Source organism: Ornithorhynchus anatinus, chromosome 4 (assembly GCF_004115215.2).
Source record: "Ornithorhynchus anatinus isolate Pmale09 chromosome 4, mOrnAna1.pri.v4, whole genome shotgun sequence".
Lineage (NCBI taxonomy): Eukaryota > Metazoa > Chordata > Mammalia > Monotremata > Ornithorhynchidae > Ornithorhynchus > Ornithorhynchus anatinus.
The window spans coordinates 46,678,530-46,698,613 of NC_041731.1; the positions used below are offsets into that span (position 1 = coordinate 46,678,530).

General features: G+C 39.1%; 1 protein-coding gene across 3 annotated transcripts in view; it reads right to left on the reverse strand.

The window, feature by feature from the left end:
- The window catches only part of MAPKAP1 (MAPK associated protein 1), a 239,585-nt gene that overhangs the window by 165,222 nt on the left and 54,279 nt on the right, over window positions 1-20,084 (reverse strand). For all 3 annotated transcript variants that reach the window (XM_029062939.2, XM_029062937.2, XM_029062941.2), the window contains exons 3-4: window positions 17,624-17,713; window positions 10,987-11,135 (exon numbers count right to left, since the gene is read on the reverse strand). In XM_029062939.2, the coding sequence (XP_028918772.1) occupies window positions 10,987-11,135; window positions 17,624-17,713 (239 nt within the window). The remainder of the gene's footprint in view (window positions 1-10,986; window positions 11,136-17,623; window positions 17,714-20,084) is intronic.

Consider the following 20,084-nt stretch of genomic DNA (forward strand, 5'->3'; position numbering starts at 1 on the left):
TAGAAGAAGGTAGTGAAATTTTATCACCGCCATTGCTATTCATAAATCTTATATCTATTTTAATTCAATCTGGTTCTAGCCTCTGAGTCGTTGCACCACAATTTGATTACTACAACCATACTTTTTAACTGCTGTCAGAAAAGACAGAGCCTTATATAAACATCTGCCAGAACACATGCCTGCTTTCTATAGCACCAGCTTTAAATCATACTATGGTGATGAATCTTTATCTGACACTAATACTTTTTAACTTCATACAGACAATTAAAATGAATTGTAGCTAAATGCACACATAACAAATCAATTTAATCCTTTGTTGCATAGTAGCATATCTTGCACATCTCAAAAACTTATTTTCAAACATTTATCTTTATCTCGATTTTTGAACTTTAATTAAATATGACAATAAGGAATGTGGGCTATTAATAAAACGCTTATGTGACACTGTCTTTGAGTAGCTCCAAGTTTTAAGCAGCAGTGGTGTGGATATATTTGGGACATATCTTCATTATCGAGAGAGAATTATTACACGTTCACATGCGCCCGATTCTAAGCTGGGTCTCGAATGAAATTAGTTTAACAGACACAGTCCTTGACTAAGTAATTTGCAATCCGATATACAAAGAGAGAGAAAACAGACGTAGGCGGCTGTGCCAGAGGGTGGCCTGTCAAATCATCCACCTAGCATGCCCACGGCTGCTAGCCCGACTCCAATACTGACGTCTGCCCCAGCACTTCAAGGTTGTGCGCTATCATTTCTGCACCTCCGCTCACTGGGTCCTGAGCATTTCTTCCCACCCCTCTTGCTCTTCTCCATCTGCCTCCCATCTCCACTTCGGGGATCAAAGGAAGGAGCAGGAAGGGGAAGACCATGAAAGGGACATGGTTCTATTCATGATGGTGCAGATGCGATGCAGCTGGGGGGCAATGCCCCTCAAATTAGTGAGTCACAGTTCCATGGAGAACAGTTGGGCAACCCCACAACTGAACAAATATCAATCAGTGGGATACACTGAGTGCTGCAGTCAGCACAGTGAGTAAAGAGCACCTGGGACGGTATCACAAAACAGAGTTGGTTGCCTGTCCATCAGGGACTTGCAGTATAGACAAAGTTTTTCTCTAACCTGGGGCCTGCAAGCATTAGAGAAATGCAGTTTTATTTAAAAAAGAATGAAGAGTGAGGCACGTAATCTGCAGGTTTAGTTAAGGTGGGAGCAAAGTATAGGGCCTTTTCCAGTCAATTAAGAAAGGTTAGAGAACCCTTTAAACCATAGAAGAATAGGTACCTGGCAAAATTATATAGCAAAATAATACAAGGAAGATGTTTTAGGTGATTAGATGAAAAGAATGAAGAGGAAGGGAACTAAGAAGTGCATTTTGGTGACAGGAAACCTTCTAGAGCAAAGTCTCAATTATCCAGAGTGCCCAAGATTCAATCCAGTCTAGAAGAGAGGATATTCTGGATTACACTGAATAAAGTTTAAGATCTAGAAAATCCTACCCACAGAATTTAGCTACTTTCTCACTTTTTATGTGGAAATGAAGTGCTGCACTGTAGTGTCTTTAGAGAAAATTCTGACATTACCTGCCTTAGGGACTCATACCCTCCATGGTATGTGAGAACTTACAACACAGTCATACTTTTTACATAGATAATCATGTCTACTCAGAAACACAATGTACCTAAAGTATGGGTGGAAGGTACATGTACAGTTGCCCCCAAAGAGCCTGTAAAAGTTTTCTGAATTATCAGAGTCTGAATACCAGATTTACTATACAAACGTGAGGGTCTCTGCTACTCTCTCCAATTTAAATTCAGAAGCTTCAGCAACCATCTCTTCCGGCTTTTTTCCACATAGCTGCTTTCAGGTGCCAGAATGGGCACAATAAAAGTGTGAGAGAGAAGGGACCAAGGGATAGAATGAGGGACTCACAAGTAATAAGAATAATAATAGTAACGACGGTATTTGTTGAGTGCTTACTATGTGCCAAGCACTGTGGTAGATACAAGGTAATCTGATTGTCCCACATGGGGCTCACAATCTTAATCCCCATTTTACAGGTGAGGTACCTGAGGCATGGAGAAGTTAAGTGACTTGCCCAAGGTCACACAGCAGACAACTGGCAGGGCCGGAATTAGAACCCATGTCCTCTGACTTCCAAACCAGTGCTCTTGCCACTGGGCCATGATAAGACTGAAAATCCAGGGGGCTAGAGGAAATGTATCAAGGTGGGTTGACATATTTATGAAATCTAGCAATAAAATGACAATAGAGGCAACTCCACAAATTTTTACAGGAGAAAACTATATCATACTCACGCATCTATTATATTAACTCAGCAACGATGCTGACAGGCTAACAGAAACACATGGCTCAGGAGTTTCTAAACAATCAATATCCATCATACCGCTCCCACTTCAGGAATGCCAGAAAGGCAGGGGAGGGAGCTGGCTGAGGGAAGTTTTAAGGAAGAGAGTCTCTGTAGCTTGGCAGTAAACTAGCAAACCTGGGTTTTCCTCCAGACTGGGCACCTCAAGGCCCTCCTGCCTCTCCTCCCTCCCCTGAGCCGCCTCTCACCAGCTGCCTCCCCAACTGTGGCTGCCACCACTCTCACCAACATCACAATAATAACAATAAGTGTATTTGTTAAGTGCTTACAATGTGCCAAGCACTGTTCTAAACACTGGGGTTCATACGAGGTAATCAGTCCCTGTCCCTCATGGGGCTCAGTCTTAATCCTCGTTTAACAGACGCGATGACTGAGGCACAGAGAAGTCAAGTGACATGTCCAAGGACACACAGCAGACATGTGACAGAGCTGGGAATAGAACCCGGGTCCGCTATATCCACTAGGCCACTCTGCTTCCCTGTCCTCTGCCACATAGCTCTGTCATTTGATGGGGCCCTCAGACCAGTAATGCATACATGCAAGCGTATCTGCATAAATGACAAGAAACACTGATGAAAAATAAAGCAAAAGTAATGAGAACTGCTTAGCAAGAATATCATCTGACAAAGGATTAGTTTGCTCAAGATCCTTTAAATGGATCACTTTCGTAACTGTAGTCTTCATTTTGGGAGTTGAGCACTCCAGTATTATACATACGTACTTGAACTGAAACTAAGAAATAAGTATACTGGTTCTTCCAAAACACAGATTTTTACTATGAGTTTTGAACAAAGCATTGTTGGAAAACTAAGGAATCGTTTTCCTACAACACACATGTATCTGGATAGAAAGTATGTTGCTGGAAGAAATTACCACACACATGCACGCACGGCAAGTTACAGTGCACATATGTGAATTAAGTCGGGGTTCAACAGGAACAGACCCCACAATACTGTAGGAGAACTGAGTGCACATGGAAGCCTGAGGTACAATTCAGTACCAGAAACAGCCCTAAACTAGAAAATCAACGACACACAAGGAACAAGATGCAGAGAAGTACAGATCTAGAATGGAAACAGGGAAGAGGGAACCAGTTACGTCTGAAACTTCTCTCCAATCTCTTTGCTACAAATTAATCATTTACACAATAAATTTATGAGAAACCCAGAAAAGAAAAGGCTTCCGCTGTAAATGACAAGCCCTTCTCATTCGAGGCTGAGAGATTAACAAAACAGAGGACTTTGCCAAAAACAATTTCCTGAAAACAAACAAGAGAATCTTCTATGGGAGAAGTTCCTCGGGGAGCACCACAAAATGCTTCCTCCAAGGAAATGAAAATGGGAATTAGGGTCTTTGGAAAAAGAGATGGTTAATCTGGGTTCTCTTCAGTTTTATTTTTTTGAATTACCATCTGAAGACAGATCAAAACATTCTCAGTTCGCAATCCAGTAATAGAAAAATTACGGTAAAAGGGATAAATATTCAAAATCCAGGTGATGAACAGTTTTATTATGTGAGAAAGTTTACTATGAGATTTAAATACTCTGATATTTAAATACTTTCAATATTAAATTAGAGTTAGGCATTATTCTTCATAAATTTGTATCTCCTTGATTTGAGGAGCGCTATTTAATGTCAATGATTGTCGAAAACATTTGTTCATAATTATCCAGCCTTACACTGGAACAATACTGAAACAAGAGCAGCATGCAAAAATGTATTTAAGGACTATCATCCCAAAATGCTGCTAAAAGCTATTAACCAGTACGTGTTAATTGCCACAGCATTCATATTAATTTTCACTTCAGGCCCGACATTGTGGAATATTTCCCCTGATACATTTTAAACAAAGTTTAATTTAAGGAACTGCTTCTATCAACACTTATGAAAATTAACAGCCAAGCAATTAGCACTCATGAATTATCCCTTCCCCCATGCTTTCTTCTGCTTCATTGTTAAAACAGTTACTTACTGAGAAATTGTTAGTTTCTACTAAGTTAACACAATCAAAGTCACACTTTTCTTTATAGGCCAAATTTGATACATCTTTTTTTTGGAGCTTTTATACCAGGCAGAAGTAAATTACCTCTTCTATTTAAGGAACTTTGTGTAATCAAATTAATTTTAACTGATGGCTTTATAACAAGTAACCAAACAGCTCTTTGTACTCTTTTCTAATTTAATAATTAGAGTCATAATTTGGATAAGTCTGTTTTTTCCCTTTCTTTGCCTGTACACTGCATTATTCTAAATTTTTTGACTGTATTGTACATGCTAATCAAAAGCCAGGGATGTTGACTTTTTCATATGCTGCTTGCAAAGCACTGAAAGGTGCCCCATCTCAGAAACTTGGAGCACATTTTGAATTTAATGGCATTCATCTTGAAGACATGAGGTACTCATTTAAAGAGTTGCTCCATCTAGGTACTGAACATTTTTACACTAAATTTGACCTGAGGGAGTCATGAGGAACCAAAGCACATTGGAGGAGTTGAGTTTCCTTCTTAAAATCCTCACTGGTGAATATTAGACCTGGCTAAAGATAGGGCACACATAACAGCTCATACAGGAACAACACACATTCCACTTAGACATCGCATAATCTTCTTAGACACTCTCCACCCTGTTTTCCTCTAAACATCTTGATAATAGTAATAACAAGAATGACGGTATTTGTTAAGCACTTACTATGTGCCAAGGACTGTTCTAAGCGCTGGGGTATACATAGGGTAATCAGGTTGTTCCACATGGGGCTCAGTCTTAGTCCCCATTTTACAGATGAGGTAGTTGAGGCACAGAGAAGTTAAGTGACTTGCCCAAGGTCACACAGCAGACAAGTGGCAGGGGAGGGATTAGAACCTACATCCTGACTCCCAAGCCGGTGCTCTTTCCATGCTGCTTCTCAACATTCTTCCTTTTCACTTAAAACAGTATTTGTCTTGAGCCAATAAAAAAGTTAAACCTGTAAAAAAATCTATTCTCCTTTTTACGCTTTATTTAGATGTAAACATGTTCTTAGAATCAAGCAGGCATATCATGTTTCTTTGGAGGATTGCTTAGCTATCACAATACGCTTTCTAAGATCACTTAGCCAGCTTCTTCAGAACTAACATTCCACCAAATGCACTAAAAGTTTTAAGATTAAATTAACTAATTTACTTTGGTAGAAATATAATAAAATTTTTCAATGCAGGAAATTTTCAAAATTTGAACACTCTAAAATTAGAAGAATGAAAGTCTTCTCTCGTGTTAACACTGTCTATTCCTGCAGTGTATTAACTACCAAAAGACATACCTCACTTAATTAAACATGGATTTTGTTCAATCTAAATTAGTTTATGAAAGCTAATTGATGTTTTCAATTAAAAACCCTAAAAACCAGCATTCACAAGTCTTAAGAGTTGCCTGAGTTTGAACGCTGTACTGGGTAGAATAAAGGTAGTGGGCTTAACTAATGAAAGGACGACAACCAAAAAATTAAAGCAAGGAAGTTACTCCATTTCTGTGATTCTTTTTATCATCTAAAAGCCTCGGTTACAATCTTCAAGAGGATTTCACAGCAGTAATGGTCTCCTGAGGAAATATATAATTAAGTAGTTTTTTAGCACGTTTAATTAGACCCCAAACTCCTCCTTGTCCCCTCCTCTCCCCAATTATGTACCATTTGCCCAAGAGACCCTAGCAGCTCAGTTAATTATGTAAATAAGGCATGTGTTATTCCCAAGAAAAGCATTGTGAATATTTGTGACAAAAATACTCAACATGTATCTTATTGGTTTGTTACAAACCATTTTAAATATTCAGAGGATTTAAATGGCCCACAAGATGTAATTCCAGAAAAAGTTACTTGTGAAGATGAGAATTGAAGGCAAGTGTTATAAAAATTGAAACACCACCACCTGAAAAATTCCTACATTATTTAAATAAGAACCAGGTAGTAACAACAAAAATATTCTCTGTTCCTTTAAAAAGTTAGGCTTAGTTTATCTTAGTAATCCTTATAGAAAAAAATTTTGATCAAAAAAGACCATGAAAAGGGCTTTATAATCAATGGGCTGAGATGACCTTACCAAGGGAGAGAGAAATGATACTTCTTTAATACTAATACTATGCCATCTCAAAATGGTAATTTGATCATTTTGTACTATTATTTGAAGTGGTTTTAACTCCTAGGTTAAAAAAGGCTTGACTCGAGTACAGTTCTCAATTAATCATTGAGAAGTCTATGATGAGCACACTGATGCTTTTCACAAAGATGATAAAAAATGACTAATTTAATATGTACAGTACAATTTCCTTCAAATATTAGCCACTTTCATTACATACCTGGCAAAGGCATCAATATTAAATAATAGATGGGACCAAGAGTTTAATGTTATTTAGTCAGTTGTAATATGCACTATCACAATAAAACTATATCACTTCCTAAAGCAAGCTTATCAATGTTTAAATCATTCTCAATCAATTTACAATGGGTCTATTCAGTCAGTATCTACTTAAATAGTCAAATATATCCTGCAAATGATAAAAACAACAGTGCCTATGATGTAAAAACAAATTTGATTAAAAATTTCCTCACTTAAGACTGTTCCTTTTACGTTTTCTGGCAAAGATGAAGTTGGATGTATTATCACCAGGGGTTTCCAGCCTTCTGGTGACTACAAATGCAAGTCATTTGTAATAAAATCTAATGGCATAATAGTTATCACAGGATGTTACATGCAGTAAAGGTATAATGTAAACAGTATTGCTGAAATAGTGGTCGACTGCATTCTATCACCCAGTCCTTTTTGCCTCAATGACAGAGATCACGTAAATGTGCTCTGTACCCAGTAAACGCTCAGTAGATACCATTGATGAAATGTAGTGCTGGACTGCTCTAAAAGTCAGACGTGACAGGTATATCAGTCAATGGTATTTACTGAGCGCTTACTATGTACAGAGCACTGTATTAGCGTTTAGGAGAGTAGAACAGAATTAATGGACATGTTCCCTGCCCATAACAAGCTTACATCCTGCTGTCCACTTTTGCTTCACACCTTAATTCTGGTGTGAATTCTTAGGTCATTAGGGTGCCACTTTCTGCTTGTTTCTCAAAAGACACACTAGCCTTTTTTACTAGTTTCCTACACCTTTCTCTTGCCCTGTATCACTGGACAGTGTGCTCCTTAAGTAGATGAATTCAGTGTCAGCATCTGGCTCCTTATAAGTGGAAGAAATGCTTGATTGGGTACAGAGTTTGCAAGATACAATCAGATAACCATGATCTTCTTTAAACTGTCAGCCCACAGCATTTGGCTAATTGAGAAGCTGCTGACCAATAGTCCAGAGTTCTGATTAATCATGTCTTCTTGGGTGAGCACTTCCAAAGTCAAGTCATTAGTATCTAACTAAAAGATTCTGTAAGAGTAACTCAAAGACCTTCAATAGTAGTCCTAGCTGGCTGAGTTGAGGATTTCCCAGAGGATCTGAAATGCCTCTAGATCCTTTGTTGTGCTCTCAAGCCCAACTGTAGAGAATAGTTTAAAAGGCCACAAAAACGTAGCCTGGCTTTACTTCATTGGTAATGGGGAAAGGATCCGCATAATTTCTGTTAGGGGCTGCCATATCATTATGTAGGCATCTTAGGATCTTGATATCACTTTTCAGGGTAGTCAAACCTCTTTAATCGTCAAAGCCTGGGTTTAATGAAGGTATCCAATACATCAAGTCTTTGAACACCGTGCAGATACCTTGATGTTGTTATTCCCTACATTTCTCCTGTGTCTGACAGGCCACAAAGATCTGAGGGCAGGGGGAGGGCGGTGGTGACAAAGGCTCCCAAAATTCCTTGGAGGGTGGGCCTGAGGCCTGACCCTCTTTCCAGCCTCCTGGACTGCTGAATAAAAAACTGCAATTTATTCTAACTCCCCCATTAGACTGAAAGCCCCTTGAAGGCAGGGATCTGTTCTACCAACTCCCACTTCACTGTACTCTCCCAAGTGCTTAGTACAGTGATGTGCACCCAATAATCGCTGGGGAAATACCATTTATACGCTCCTCTGAGGACAACGACTGTGTCTACCAACTCTATTGTGTTGCACTCTCCCAAGCACTTAATACAGGGCTCCGCACATAGTAAGCATACAACAAACACCACTGATTAATCAGGTCCATTACACTCCTCTACGGTCTGAAACCACACTGCAATTCTAGAAACGTAATGGTTAAGGATGATATTCTTCAGAAGGACTCGATCCTGCTAGCAATGGCGAGCAGATTATAGCAGGAGCACCTCCACCCAACGAGAAAAATTGACTAAACTCACAATATGTTTAAAACCCTCACCCAGGGGTACAAGGGGAATTGACAGTCACTTGTGTCTAACTCTACTAAAGCCTCCTGCAGTAAAGAGTTCCGCTAATATGATTAGCAAACAGTTTTCCTTCTCAGAATTGCAGCACTGGGGGATTCCAGAAACTGTTATCCTGCTATATATTTGAACTTAAGCATGGCCAAGATTCAGCTAACAGGCTTCTGTGGGGACTTAATTCCTCATTATGTAGCTCTCACTAGTCCTCTGCGTGATTTATGCAAAGCCCTTCCCAGGAGTGGTTCCTGGGGCCAGCCCTGACCTAAGATTAACTGGAATTTTTGACTTGTTACCTCACGTTCAGGTGTCCTTCGGGTTCGAAGACGACTCTATTTACAGCGAGAGTACATCAGGGCATGGGGTGTGGCTGGTTAAAATAAGAGACTGACAATCTTTGTTTTTTTCTCTATGTTAAGAGCTTCTGTAGCCTCTGATCTAAGAGTTGCCTCTCTAATTGCTGCTTGACAGTCGGGCTGTTTTCCGCTCACTTGTTCCAATTATCCAAATAATAATAATACTAACACAACTAATAATAATAACGATGGCATTTGTTAAGCACTTACTATGTGCCAGGCACTGTACTAAGCACTGTGGTGGATACAAACAAATAGGGTTGGACACTGTCCCTGTCCCACATGGGTCTCAAAGTCTTAATCCCTATTTTACAAATGGGGCAACTGAGGCACAGAGAAGTTGCATGACTTGCCCAAGGCCCCAAAGCAGACAAGTGGCGGAGTCAGGATTAGAACCCAGGTGCTTTTTGACTCCCAGGCCCATACTCTATCCACTAGGCTATGCTGCTTCTCTATGCCACACTGCTTTGTATACGCAGTATATGAATACAGTCAGGGATGCCAATTCTGTTGGGAAGGCGGGGGGAACTGCCCCCATTACTCTGACAGGCTTTTGGACGAGGTGGACAGCCTTAGCTAGCTCATTCTACCCCTTGAAGCTGGAAAGGGAATGGAGATGGAGTAGAGATTTCAGCATTACGCTTTGCCCGCTCCTGGCAGGCGACAGCTTGGACCCTCCTCTGACCTCTGGGGGGGCTCTCTCCCTGCCACCCACTCTCCACCACTTCCACTGCCGAGAGGTTTTTCTCTCACCCACAGCAGGTACCACAGTGGAGCCACTGCTGATGACAGTGGCAGGGATTGGTGGCTCCAGACCAAGAAGCAGGTCAACAACTGTGCATCCCCACAGAGTGTAAACAGCAGCTGCTGCTGCAGGAACTCTGGAGCCCTAACCTCCACCATGTCCCCAGAGGTTCCCTCAGGTTGCCTACAGTAGATGAAGAGGTGGGGCTCTTGGGCCAGAGGGAAGAGGAGTCTCTAGTTTGGCCCCAGGCACTGGTGAAGGTTAGAGAAAACCTTGCAGCAACAACAGAAAAGGAAGACAAAGAGGTGGTGCAGGAAGGAAGCACAGAACCCTTTTACATTCCTCTCCCCTACTTTCCTTCACTCTTCATCTCTTTATTCTTCACTTTCCTCTCTTCCTCCTTTTCCCTCTTTTCCTCACTCCTCCTCTCAAAAAGTCTTATTCCCCAATACCCTCAACACTCCATCCCAAGTCCAACCCCACAATCAAAATGAAGATTTGGAACCCCTAAATACAGATATACTCTGCTTTTCACTAAAATCACTTCATGGAGAACGAAAATACCTCTCACTGAACTTATATTTCCCAATCACTCTCATATGTTAGAAAAAATCCATTGGAAAAGTCTTGCTACCATTTACTAATTACAATTGTGTCAGATAAGACAAACAATTCTCCTAAACCTAAAGGCTACAAGTTATCACTCAGTTCTGCCACACCACTGTCAGTCAATAAAAATAATGTGCCAAATCAGTCAATCAATAAAACCAACAACATTCTCTGTCATAAGGAGCATCTAACTCTGGCCTATGCCAATAGGAATCAGATTACTATATATAGCCAAACTTGTTCATTCCATTAAATAAAAAAGTAAGCACTTTGTGCTTTCTGAAAATAAGCTCAGAACTAAGTATTCTTAGCCATGTGGGGCTGAAAGACAGGCATCATGAAATGGAGTATTGACATAGAAAACGGAGGCGCAGACAAGGCAAGATTAAAAAAAGGAGAGACATTTTCATATTTCATTCATCAATCAAAGTACTGAATGAGAAAATACCAGCTATTACACACCATATCCTAACCCATGTTTTAGCTTTTCATTATATTGGGGGTGGAGGGGGGGGGCTGATTTCAATTTTACTTACCTTGCCATCAAATTTTGAGTACTCATTAAAAGGGTTATTCAGCTGGAGAGGGCACTGTTCAAGTCGTACTGATAATATTGACTGCTTCCCAGAATTTGAAGACTTAACTTTGAAGTTCTTTTTTTCAAACAGTGAGCTTAGCTCCTCCGCTGTGATGGAAAAAGCAGATTAAAAGCATTTGCATTATGATCTTTGAAGAGATAATATTCCCTACAGTTCCTGAAAGTGCATCTCCATGTCTCATTTTTAAAAATCAAGATTGATACCCCCTACTCTTGACAGACGTGCATTCTGATCATGGAGAGTATTATGACCAAAAAGACAATTACGATGCCGTTAGTATGTACAGAGAAAGGCTGATAAGGTTTCCATCACTGTGACACTATTTGATAAAAGTAGAATAGAAGAAAAGATGTGAGTAGGATACAGAAGAGAGTACAGATGCAGGTCGGGGCTGCTTGCTAATTTAATTCAAACTTAGAGGTTCGAGAACTTTTAAAAACAGATGAAGCTTTAGAAAGGAAGTGCCATAAATCAGGAAGAATTGTTTGTTTTCATTTTAATAATCACTTCAACATCTCCTCTGTATCAATTTGAGAATCTCAAATCTGTATCAAATCTGATTCTGCTCTATCCTCTATTTGTAGGCTGCCATTATCTTCTGCTTCTATAGGGAATTGAAACAGAACTGAAGCAGATCAACTAACAACAATCATTAAGAAGACAATTCTCTACCACAAATTTTAAAAATAAGAACTATTAAAATGTAGCTAAAGCACAAAGTGAGTGTTACCTCTCCTAACATGCCTATTACAAATTTAAAACATCTGGAAAGACAGATTCACTGAAAGATTCTCAAAAGGCCGCGTGAAATTAATCAGGAAGGCCAACTCATTCTTTTCACAACTATGACAGTTTAGTTCTCGGTTAAATATTATGTCCACATAGTATAGGCAAAATTCAGATTTTTAAAAATAGTTTTAGATGATAGATGAGTATACTAAATTTGGGAAGCCCTTTACTCTTAAAATAGCATACCTACAACTGCACTGATTCAGGGAAAATTCAAGTGTTATTTCCCAGGTTTTGTTCCTTTGGAAAGATCAATGAAATACGTTTGCTTTTAATCTCCTTTGTCACCGTATGTAATGAGGGGACTTCTAGAGCTCATCTGCATCCATTACTATGGCATCGTTTTTTCTTCAGAGTTTTCACCTAGTTAAATGTTTAGGGGAGACTAGCAATTGAACGTAATTCAGAAAATGCATATTTCAAAGTGAACTCACAGGGAATGTAAAGTTCTTAAGTCTTAAACGTACAGTGCGGGCAGGAAATGTGTCTGCTTACTGTTATATTGTACTCTTCCAAGTGCTTAGTACAGTGCTCTGCACACAGTATCACTCAATAAATGAATGAGTCAATGAATGAGGCATCTTTTAAATGGGAAAAAAAATCTCATTTTTAAAGTTAATTTGGAAGCAGCTAAGTGACAAAACTTAAGGGGAGTTTATAAATTCTGATATAACATTAAAAGTGGACTAACATTATTTTCTTTAAAATTTACTCCTCAGAACTGAAATATGCTAATCTCCTTATCTCTTGTTCTGAAAGTATTACTTAACAGCCATCTATTATGTAAATCACTCTTAATTATTAAAATATGGAGTGGAATAATAACTGTGGTTTAAGTGCTAACTATGTGCCAAGCACTGTACTAAGCGTTGGAGTGGATATGAGCAAATTGGATTGGACACAGTCCCTATCCCAAATGAGGCTCACAGTCTCATTCCCGATTTTACAGATGAGGTAACTGAAGCCCAGAGAAGTGAAGTGTCTTGCCCAAGGCCACAGAGCAGACAAGGGCAAAGCTGGGATTAGAACTCATGACCTTCTGACTCCCAGCCCAAGCTCTATCCACTCTGCCATATCTTCTCAAAATGGCAGTACCAGGAGACTCTGCCCCAGTAGGAGCGGGCATCTGAAATACAACTTCATTTTTTAATGGTATTTGTTAAGCGCTTACTATATGTCAGACACCGTACTAAATACTGGGGGTAGATTCAAGCTAATCAGGTTGGGCACAGTCATGTCCCACAAACGATTTACAGTCTTAATCCCCATTTTACAAATGAGGTAACTGAGGCACCAAAAAGTGAAGTGACTTTCCCAAGGCCACAAAGTAGACAAGTGGGAGAGCCAAAATAAGAACCCAGGACTTCTGACTCTCAGACCCGTGCTTTTTCACTAGGTCACGCTGCTTTTCTATGCTACTGAATAATCAATCAATGGAGTTCATTGAGTGCTTACTGTGTGCAGAGCACTGTATTAAGTGCTTGGAATAGTACAATACAGCAAAATTAGCAGACACGTTCCCTGCCCATAACGAGCTAACAGTCTAGATAAAATACCACACCTTCATTTGAAAGATTCTAATGGAAGAGACCTAACTGGTGAAAATGAGAGTAAAACAAGGTGGTGAAAACATCCACATGGAGAACCACAGAATAATAATGTTGGTATTTGTTAAGCGCTTACTATGTGCAAAGCACTATTCTAAGCGCTGGGGTAGCTACAGGGTAATCAGGTTGTCCCACGTGAGGCTCCCAGGCTTAATCCCCATTCTACAGATGCGGTAACTGAGGTACAGAGAAGTTAAGTGACTTGCCCAGAGTCACACAGCTGACAAGTGGCGGAGCCCCGCTGCTTCTCTGAGCCAGAAGAACTCACTCCCTAAAATAAAGATGGTACAATGGACTTGCCCAAGCTGGATTTAAATAGCATTATCCAGTTTTCTGGAATATTTTACAGTCATTTGGGGATCTGACAAAATACAGGTCCAATTCTCCCCCATATTGTGAGGGCCTCTCCTTTTGTGCTTTTGTCCCCTTTCAAATTTGCCCTCCAGTGCCTTGTTAAACAAGGGTGGAGGGATGATTTCTTTGTGTTCACAACAACTGTGTCCTAAGCAACCCCAGAAATGTATATGTTCTTTGAAATATGGGAGAATGAAATTTGTATTTACTGGACCTTAAAACTTAAATCTCAGTTAATCCTCTTTAAAAGTAGGTCAATCAATCGATCAATCATATTTATTGAGCACTTCCAGTGTGCAGAGCACCGTACTAAGCACTTGGGAGGGTAAAATATAACAAAATTGATATACACATCCCCTCTAGCTTACAGTCTAGAGGGGGAGACAGACATTAAAATACATTATCAGCATGCAAATAAATGCTGAGGCTGAGGGTGGGATGAATAAAGGGTACAAATCCAAGTTTAAAGGTGACAGAAAAGGGAAAAGAAGTAGGGGAATTGAGGGCTTAGTTGGGGAAGACCTCTTAGAGGAGATGCGCTTTTATTAAGTCTTTGAAGGTGGGGAGAGTGGTGGGCTGTCAGATATGAAGAGGGAATAAGTTGCAGGTCCAAGGTAGAATATGGGCGAGAGGTCAGTGGCAACATAGACAAGATCAAGGTACGGTGAGAAGGTTGGTGCTAGAGGAGCAAAATGAGTGTACTGGGATGTAACAGGAAATCAGTGAGGTAAGGTAGGAGGGGGTAAGGTGATTGAGTCCTTTAAAGTTAATGATTAGAAATGCCTGCTTGATGTGGAGGTGGATGGGACACCACTGGTGATTCTTCAGGAGCGGGAAAACAGACTAAACTTTGAAAAAAATACATGATCTGGCAACAGAGTGAAGTAAGAACTACAATGGGGAGAGGCAGGAAGGGCAGAAAGGAGGCTGATGCAGTAGTCAAGGTGGGTTAGGATAAGTGCTTGAATCAACAGAGCAGCAGATTGGATGGTGAGGAAAGGGCGGCTGTTAGCGATGTTGTGAACGTAGAACCACAAGGATTTGGTAACAGGTTGAATGTGTGGATTAAAAGAGAGAGATAAATCAAGGACAATAAGATTACAGGTTTGTGAGAATGGGAGGACGGTAGTGCTGTCGACAGTGATGGGAAAGTCAGGGAGAGGACAGGGTTTGGATGGAAAGGAGATGAGTTCTGTTTTGGGCATGTTATGTTTGAGGTGTTGGTGGGACACCCAAGTAGAGATATTGATTTGGGAATCATCTGTAGAAAGATGGTAGTTGAAGCCAAGGGAGTAAATGAGCTCTCCAAGAGAGTATCCAGGAAAAAGAATGATAGGATTATATACCATGAAATTCTACTCATTTGTCCCATGTTTTCCATCATCCTTTAAAAATGAAAGATTATTGGCTTTAACCTCTTGCTAAAAATGATAGCCAAATCTAGTTACAACTAAACTGTTCAAGTCTGAAACAGCGTGCTTAACATAAGGAAACTGATGGAGTGAGAAGGGAATGTGACAAACTTGGCTGGGGAAAGGTTATAAAAAAAGGGTGAATAAATCTGTGGGTGTTCAAGGATTTATCAATTCTGGTTCTTGCTAAATAAATTAAATCCTCCAATAACATGTGAGAATACAAAGGCTGCTCAATTTGCCTAGTTACTGTATCATCGCCAACTAATCTACCTACCTTTTTGTTTTTTAAAAAAATCGTATTTGTTGAGTGCTAATTATGTACCGGGTACTGTACTAAGCACTGGGGTAGATACAAGCTAATCAGATTGGACACAGTCCATGTCCTACAAAGGGCTCACAGTTTTAACACCCATTTCGCAGATGAGGAAACTGAGGGACAGATAGGTGAAGTGACTTTCCCACAGTCACATACCAGATAGCCGGGATTAGAACCCAGATCCTTGTGACTCTTTGGCCCGTGCTCTATCCACTAGGCCATACTGCTCCTCATGAATGCACACAGCACTTACTGTGTGCAGCAGTATTGTACAAAGTTAGCATCTGGGACACTACAATACAAAGAGTTTACAGAGTAGAGGTGAAGACAGACATTAAATTACAAATGTATATGGACATATGTGGTGTGGTGAATAGCAAAGGGCTTCAGGGGTATAGACCTAAGAGCATAGGTGGAAGACCCAGAAGGGAGGATGAATAGGGGAAGTGAGGGCTTAGTTAAGGTAGGCTTCTTGGAAGAGATAAGGTTTTAATAGGGCACTGAAGACGAGGTCACTACCAGGACTACTTGGCAATGAACCAAAAGGAGAGTCTCAGAAGTCACATTCCACAGAGAAAAAAACAGAAGAAATTCAACTTTAAAACCTGCATCACAGGTTTAATAGGAAATGTTTTTGAGGCAGAAAAAGCAAACAAATTTCAAACTGCACTACTAAAGTCATCTCTAGACCGTAAGGTCTCTGTGTGCAGGGAACGTGGTCACCAACTCTGTTGGCATGCACTCTCGCAAGCACTTATTACACCGCTCGGCACAGTGTAAGCACTCCAGTACCCCTGATGGATCAAAATAGAGGTCAAAAAAATTAATTCCTAACATTGGGTAAGGAAATATAATACCATTACATTGCGGGGAGGGTGTTCTGAGCATCAAGCTCAAAAAAAAAAATACAGAACTGGAAAGATACAGGGACTTGGGTAAAGTAGTTCCATATCCGTTTGTGAAGAGGATATTAAACAGAAATCTCATTAAGACATACACAATCTGGGGAGGAAGTAAACATACTAAATGACTGAAAACTTTTTGAATTTGTGCCAAACACCAGAAAATGGCATTAAAATGAGTAATAGATGAAGCTGTCCTAGAGAACTGTTCTAATTTTGTATGAGCACTGTAAAGAAGTTAAGACAAAACTAAATTATAATATAGGGCTGTGGAGGGGCAGGAGGAGAGGACTAGAAGACAGGACACATTTTGCAGGCTCCTTCTGATAGAATGGTTTGCAGAACGATATGGGATTTCTGTAGAAAATACTTATCAATCAAACAATTATATTTCCTAGGGACTACAATCTGAACAATAATAATTTCAGGCAATAATGGCATAATGTGCCCAAGACAGAGTCCAGATTTTAAAACCATTTAAAAAAAAAATCTACCTAGAAGACAATTCCTAGATGTTTTATGGTAAATATCAAGGTAAGCTATTTTCAGGGGGGTTTCTTAAGGCATTTCATTTATTTTTGAATCTTTCTTATTATGGGTCTTCATTCTCATCTGAGAATTTATCTTTGAAGACACCTACATGCATAATCCTATAGCATCTACAATCCCCAAAACCAATAGTCACTTCATGTTTAAAATCAATTGCCATTCTCTTTCAAAAGAAACACATTAGTGAGAGGCAAATGTTCAGCAAGGAAAGCCAGTTTCCTATTTATACCATAAGACTTTCTTCCTATTTATATTTTAGATTTTCAAGACTGGGATTCCCCCATAAATATAAGGAATCAATATCTAACTGGACACATTAAGCAAAAATACTCTTTGGCAATAGCTTCTTGGGGAATGTCCTTGCAAAACAAATGGAGAGCTTAAAGTAAAAAGAAGGTGGAAGGTAATGTATATTCTTATAAAACTAGCAGTTTTGGCCTAAAAGGAGTCAGCATGATACACACTGTTGTTTGGAGAGATGAAGGTCCAAGGAAGAGAGGAGCTAAAAATCAGTGAAATATCCATCAGCTAATGGAGTCTTAAACTATGACTTACAAGCTAAATTCTATTTACTGTAAATCCATAACGAAACGAATTGCAAGTAACTAGAACAAAGTAGAAATTTAAATATTTCCCATTTACCTGAGTGAGAAGCATTTCTCTCTTTCCATTGAACATTTTTGCACTTTATCTGGTTTTGCCTCTCTTTTCGAAGTCGTTCTAATCTCTGAGCTTGAAAAGAAATATTATAACTATAAGTTTGTCAATGAAACTTTACTATAAACAAAGACATAATTAACAACCATTATATGAATAAAGATGTTTTATATTGCATATGTAGAGGGGGAAAGTCATAAAATTTTAAAGGTGGCACCCCTGAAAAGCAAATACCAACAAAAACATGAAAATGTGCTTGATTTATAATTGAAATTAGAGGATATAAAACATTAATAGAGATCATAAAGATAGTATTAACATGGAAGAGAATAATAAAATGTGAAAACTTCTGTGATTAATATGACATTTCATTATATAAATCATTAATAACGGTCTTAAAGGAATTTTAATGCACAAATGAACTGAAGTGAATATTACATTACAGGAATAAAATTACTGTTATGAATTACTCTACCCGTTTCAAAAATTAAAGATAAATGAACTCAGACTAGACTATTAAAGTTTTAAATATAAAATCCTTTATCTAAAAATCATGAAAATTATAAAATGTCAAAGCTATATAAATTAGCATAGCTTTTCTTCAGTGGGCTGAAACAGTTTATAGGTAGTAAAATAAATGATTTGTAACTTTGTAACATTAGTCAAATCTTTAAAAGAATAATTTTTTCTTAACATAGTTTGACTCTATTTCTAAAACAATAAGATAATGCTGAAATAATAAGAAAAAAATATCTTAGTCACATGGGTACCCAGTTCTTCAAATCGAAAGCCCTCTGGATTTCCTTTTAGGCAGTAAAATGTCACCCAAACAGCATATATGAGAAGTTGACTCTATAAACTGACATGCAAGATTAACCATTGCAGAGAACTGAAGGTAATGGCACTTAAAAAGGAAACTTTTGATCATTTAAGCAAAGGCTGTTTGCCTCATTTTAATAATTTTGTCACATCAAAAATACAATTAATGAACTAACACTTCCTCTTTGAAGAAACAGAGTATATAAATTGTTGATGATGATAGTGATGATAATGATGCTGGACTCTCCCATGGTAAAACAACAGATGAACTTCAGTACAAACACAAAGACTTCAGGACCAGGAACCAAGAATTAGTTCTGTCATCCTATCAGTCTAAATTTAAGGACTGCTTTCTGTGCTCTGTTGAAATAGTAACCTATTTTATTCATTTAATCATATTTACTGAGTGCTTACTGTGTGCAGAACACTGAAATAAGCGCTTGGGCGAGTACAATACAACAATAAACAGACACATTCCCTGCCTACAACAAGCTTACAGTCTAGAGAGGGGAAATCATATTTCTTAAATTCTTAAGTATGATTTCCTGTACTACCGTTGACTTCAACTATTAGTGCAACAATGATAAAAATCAACCACTTCTTTTCCCTACACTTCAGATATGATCTCACTTTTTAATATTTTATGGAGAAACTAGTTTGAGCCAGAAAATGAAACCATATTGGCAAAATATAATGAAGCAGTCAGTATTTTTTACCAAATTTTGTTGACTGAGAAAGAGCTATGTGCAATGTGTGAAAGCTGCAGAAAATTAATAGAATGCAAAGCACAAAATAAACTACCGTCTTTTCAAGCTAACTACTAACTCCAACTGGCTCTCAACTCTTCCAGCTTTGATCCAAGGTGTCCTCCCTTCCTCTTAATAATAACAGTAATATTAATGGCATTTAAGCACTTACCCCATGCCAGGCCCTAGTAATAATAATAATAATAATAGTATTTATTAAGCACTATGTGCCAAGCACTGCTCTAAGCACTGGGGTAGGTACAAGATAATCAGGTTGAACACAGTCCCTTTCCCAAACAGGGCTCACGGTCTTCATCCCCATTTTACAGATGAGGGAACTGAGGCACAGAGTTAGGTGACTTACCCAAGGTCACACAGCAGGCAAGTGGCAGAGCTGGGATTAAAACCCATGACCTTCTGACTCCCAGGCCCGTGCTCTATCCACTATGCCATGCTTTTAATGGTAATTAATAATAATTATTATAATAACATTGGTATTTGTTAAGCGCTTACTATGTGCAAAGTACTGTTCTGAGCGCTGGGGTAGTACAAGGTAATTAGGGTGTCCCATGTAGGGCTCACAGACTTCACCCCCATTTTACAGATGAGAGAACTGAAGTTCAGAGAAGTTAATAATAATGTTGGTATTTGTTAAGCGTTTACTATGTGCAGAGCACTGTTCTAAGTGCTGGGGTAGATTAAGGGTAATCAGGTTGTCCCACATGAGGCTCACAGTCTTAATCCCCATTTTACAGATGAGGTAACAGGCACAGAGAAGTTAAGTGACTTGCCCACAGTCACACAGCTGACAAGTGGAGGAGCCGCAATTCGAACCCATGACCTCTGACTCCTAAGCCTGTGCTCTTTCCACTGAGCCACGC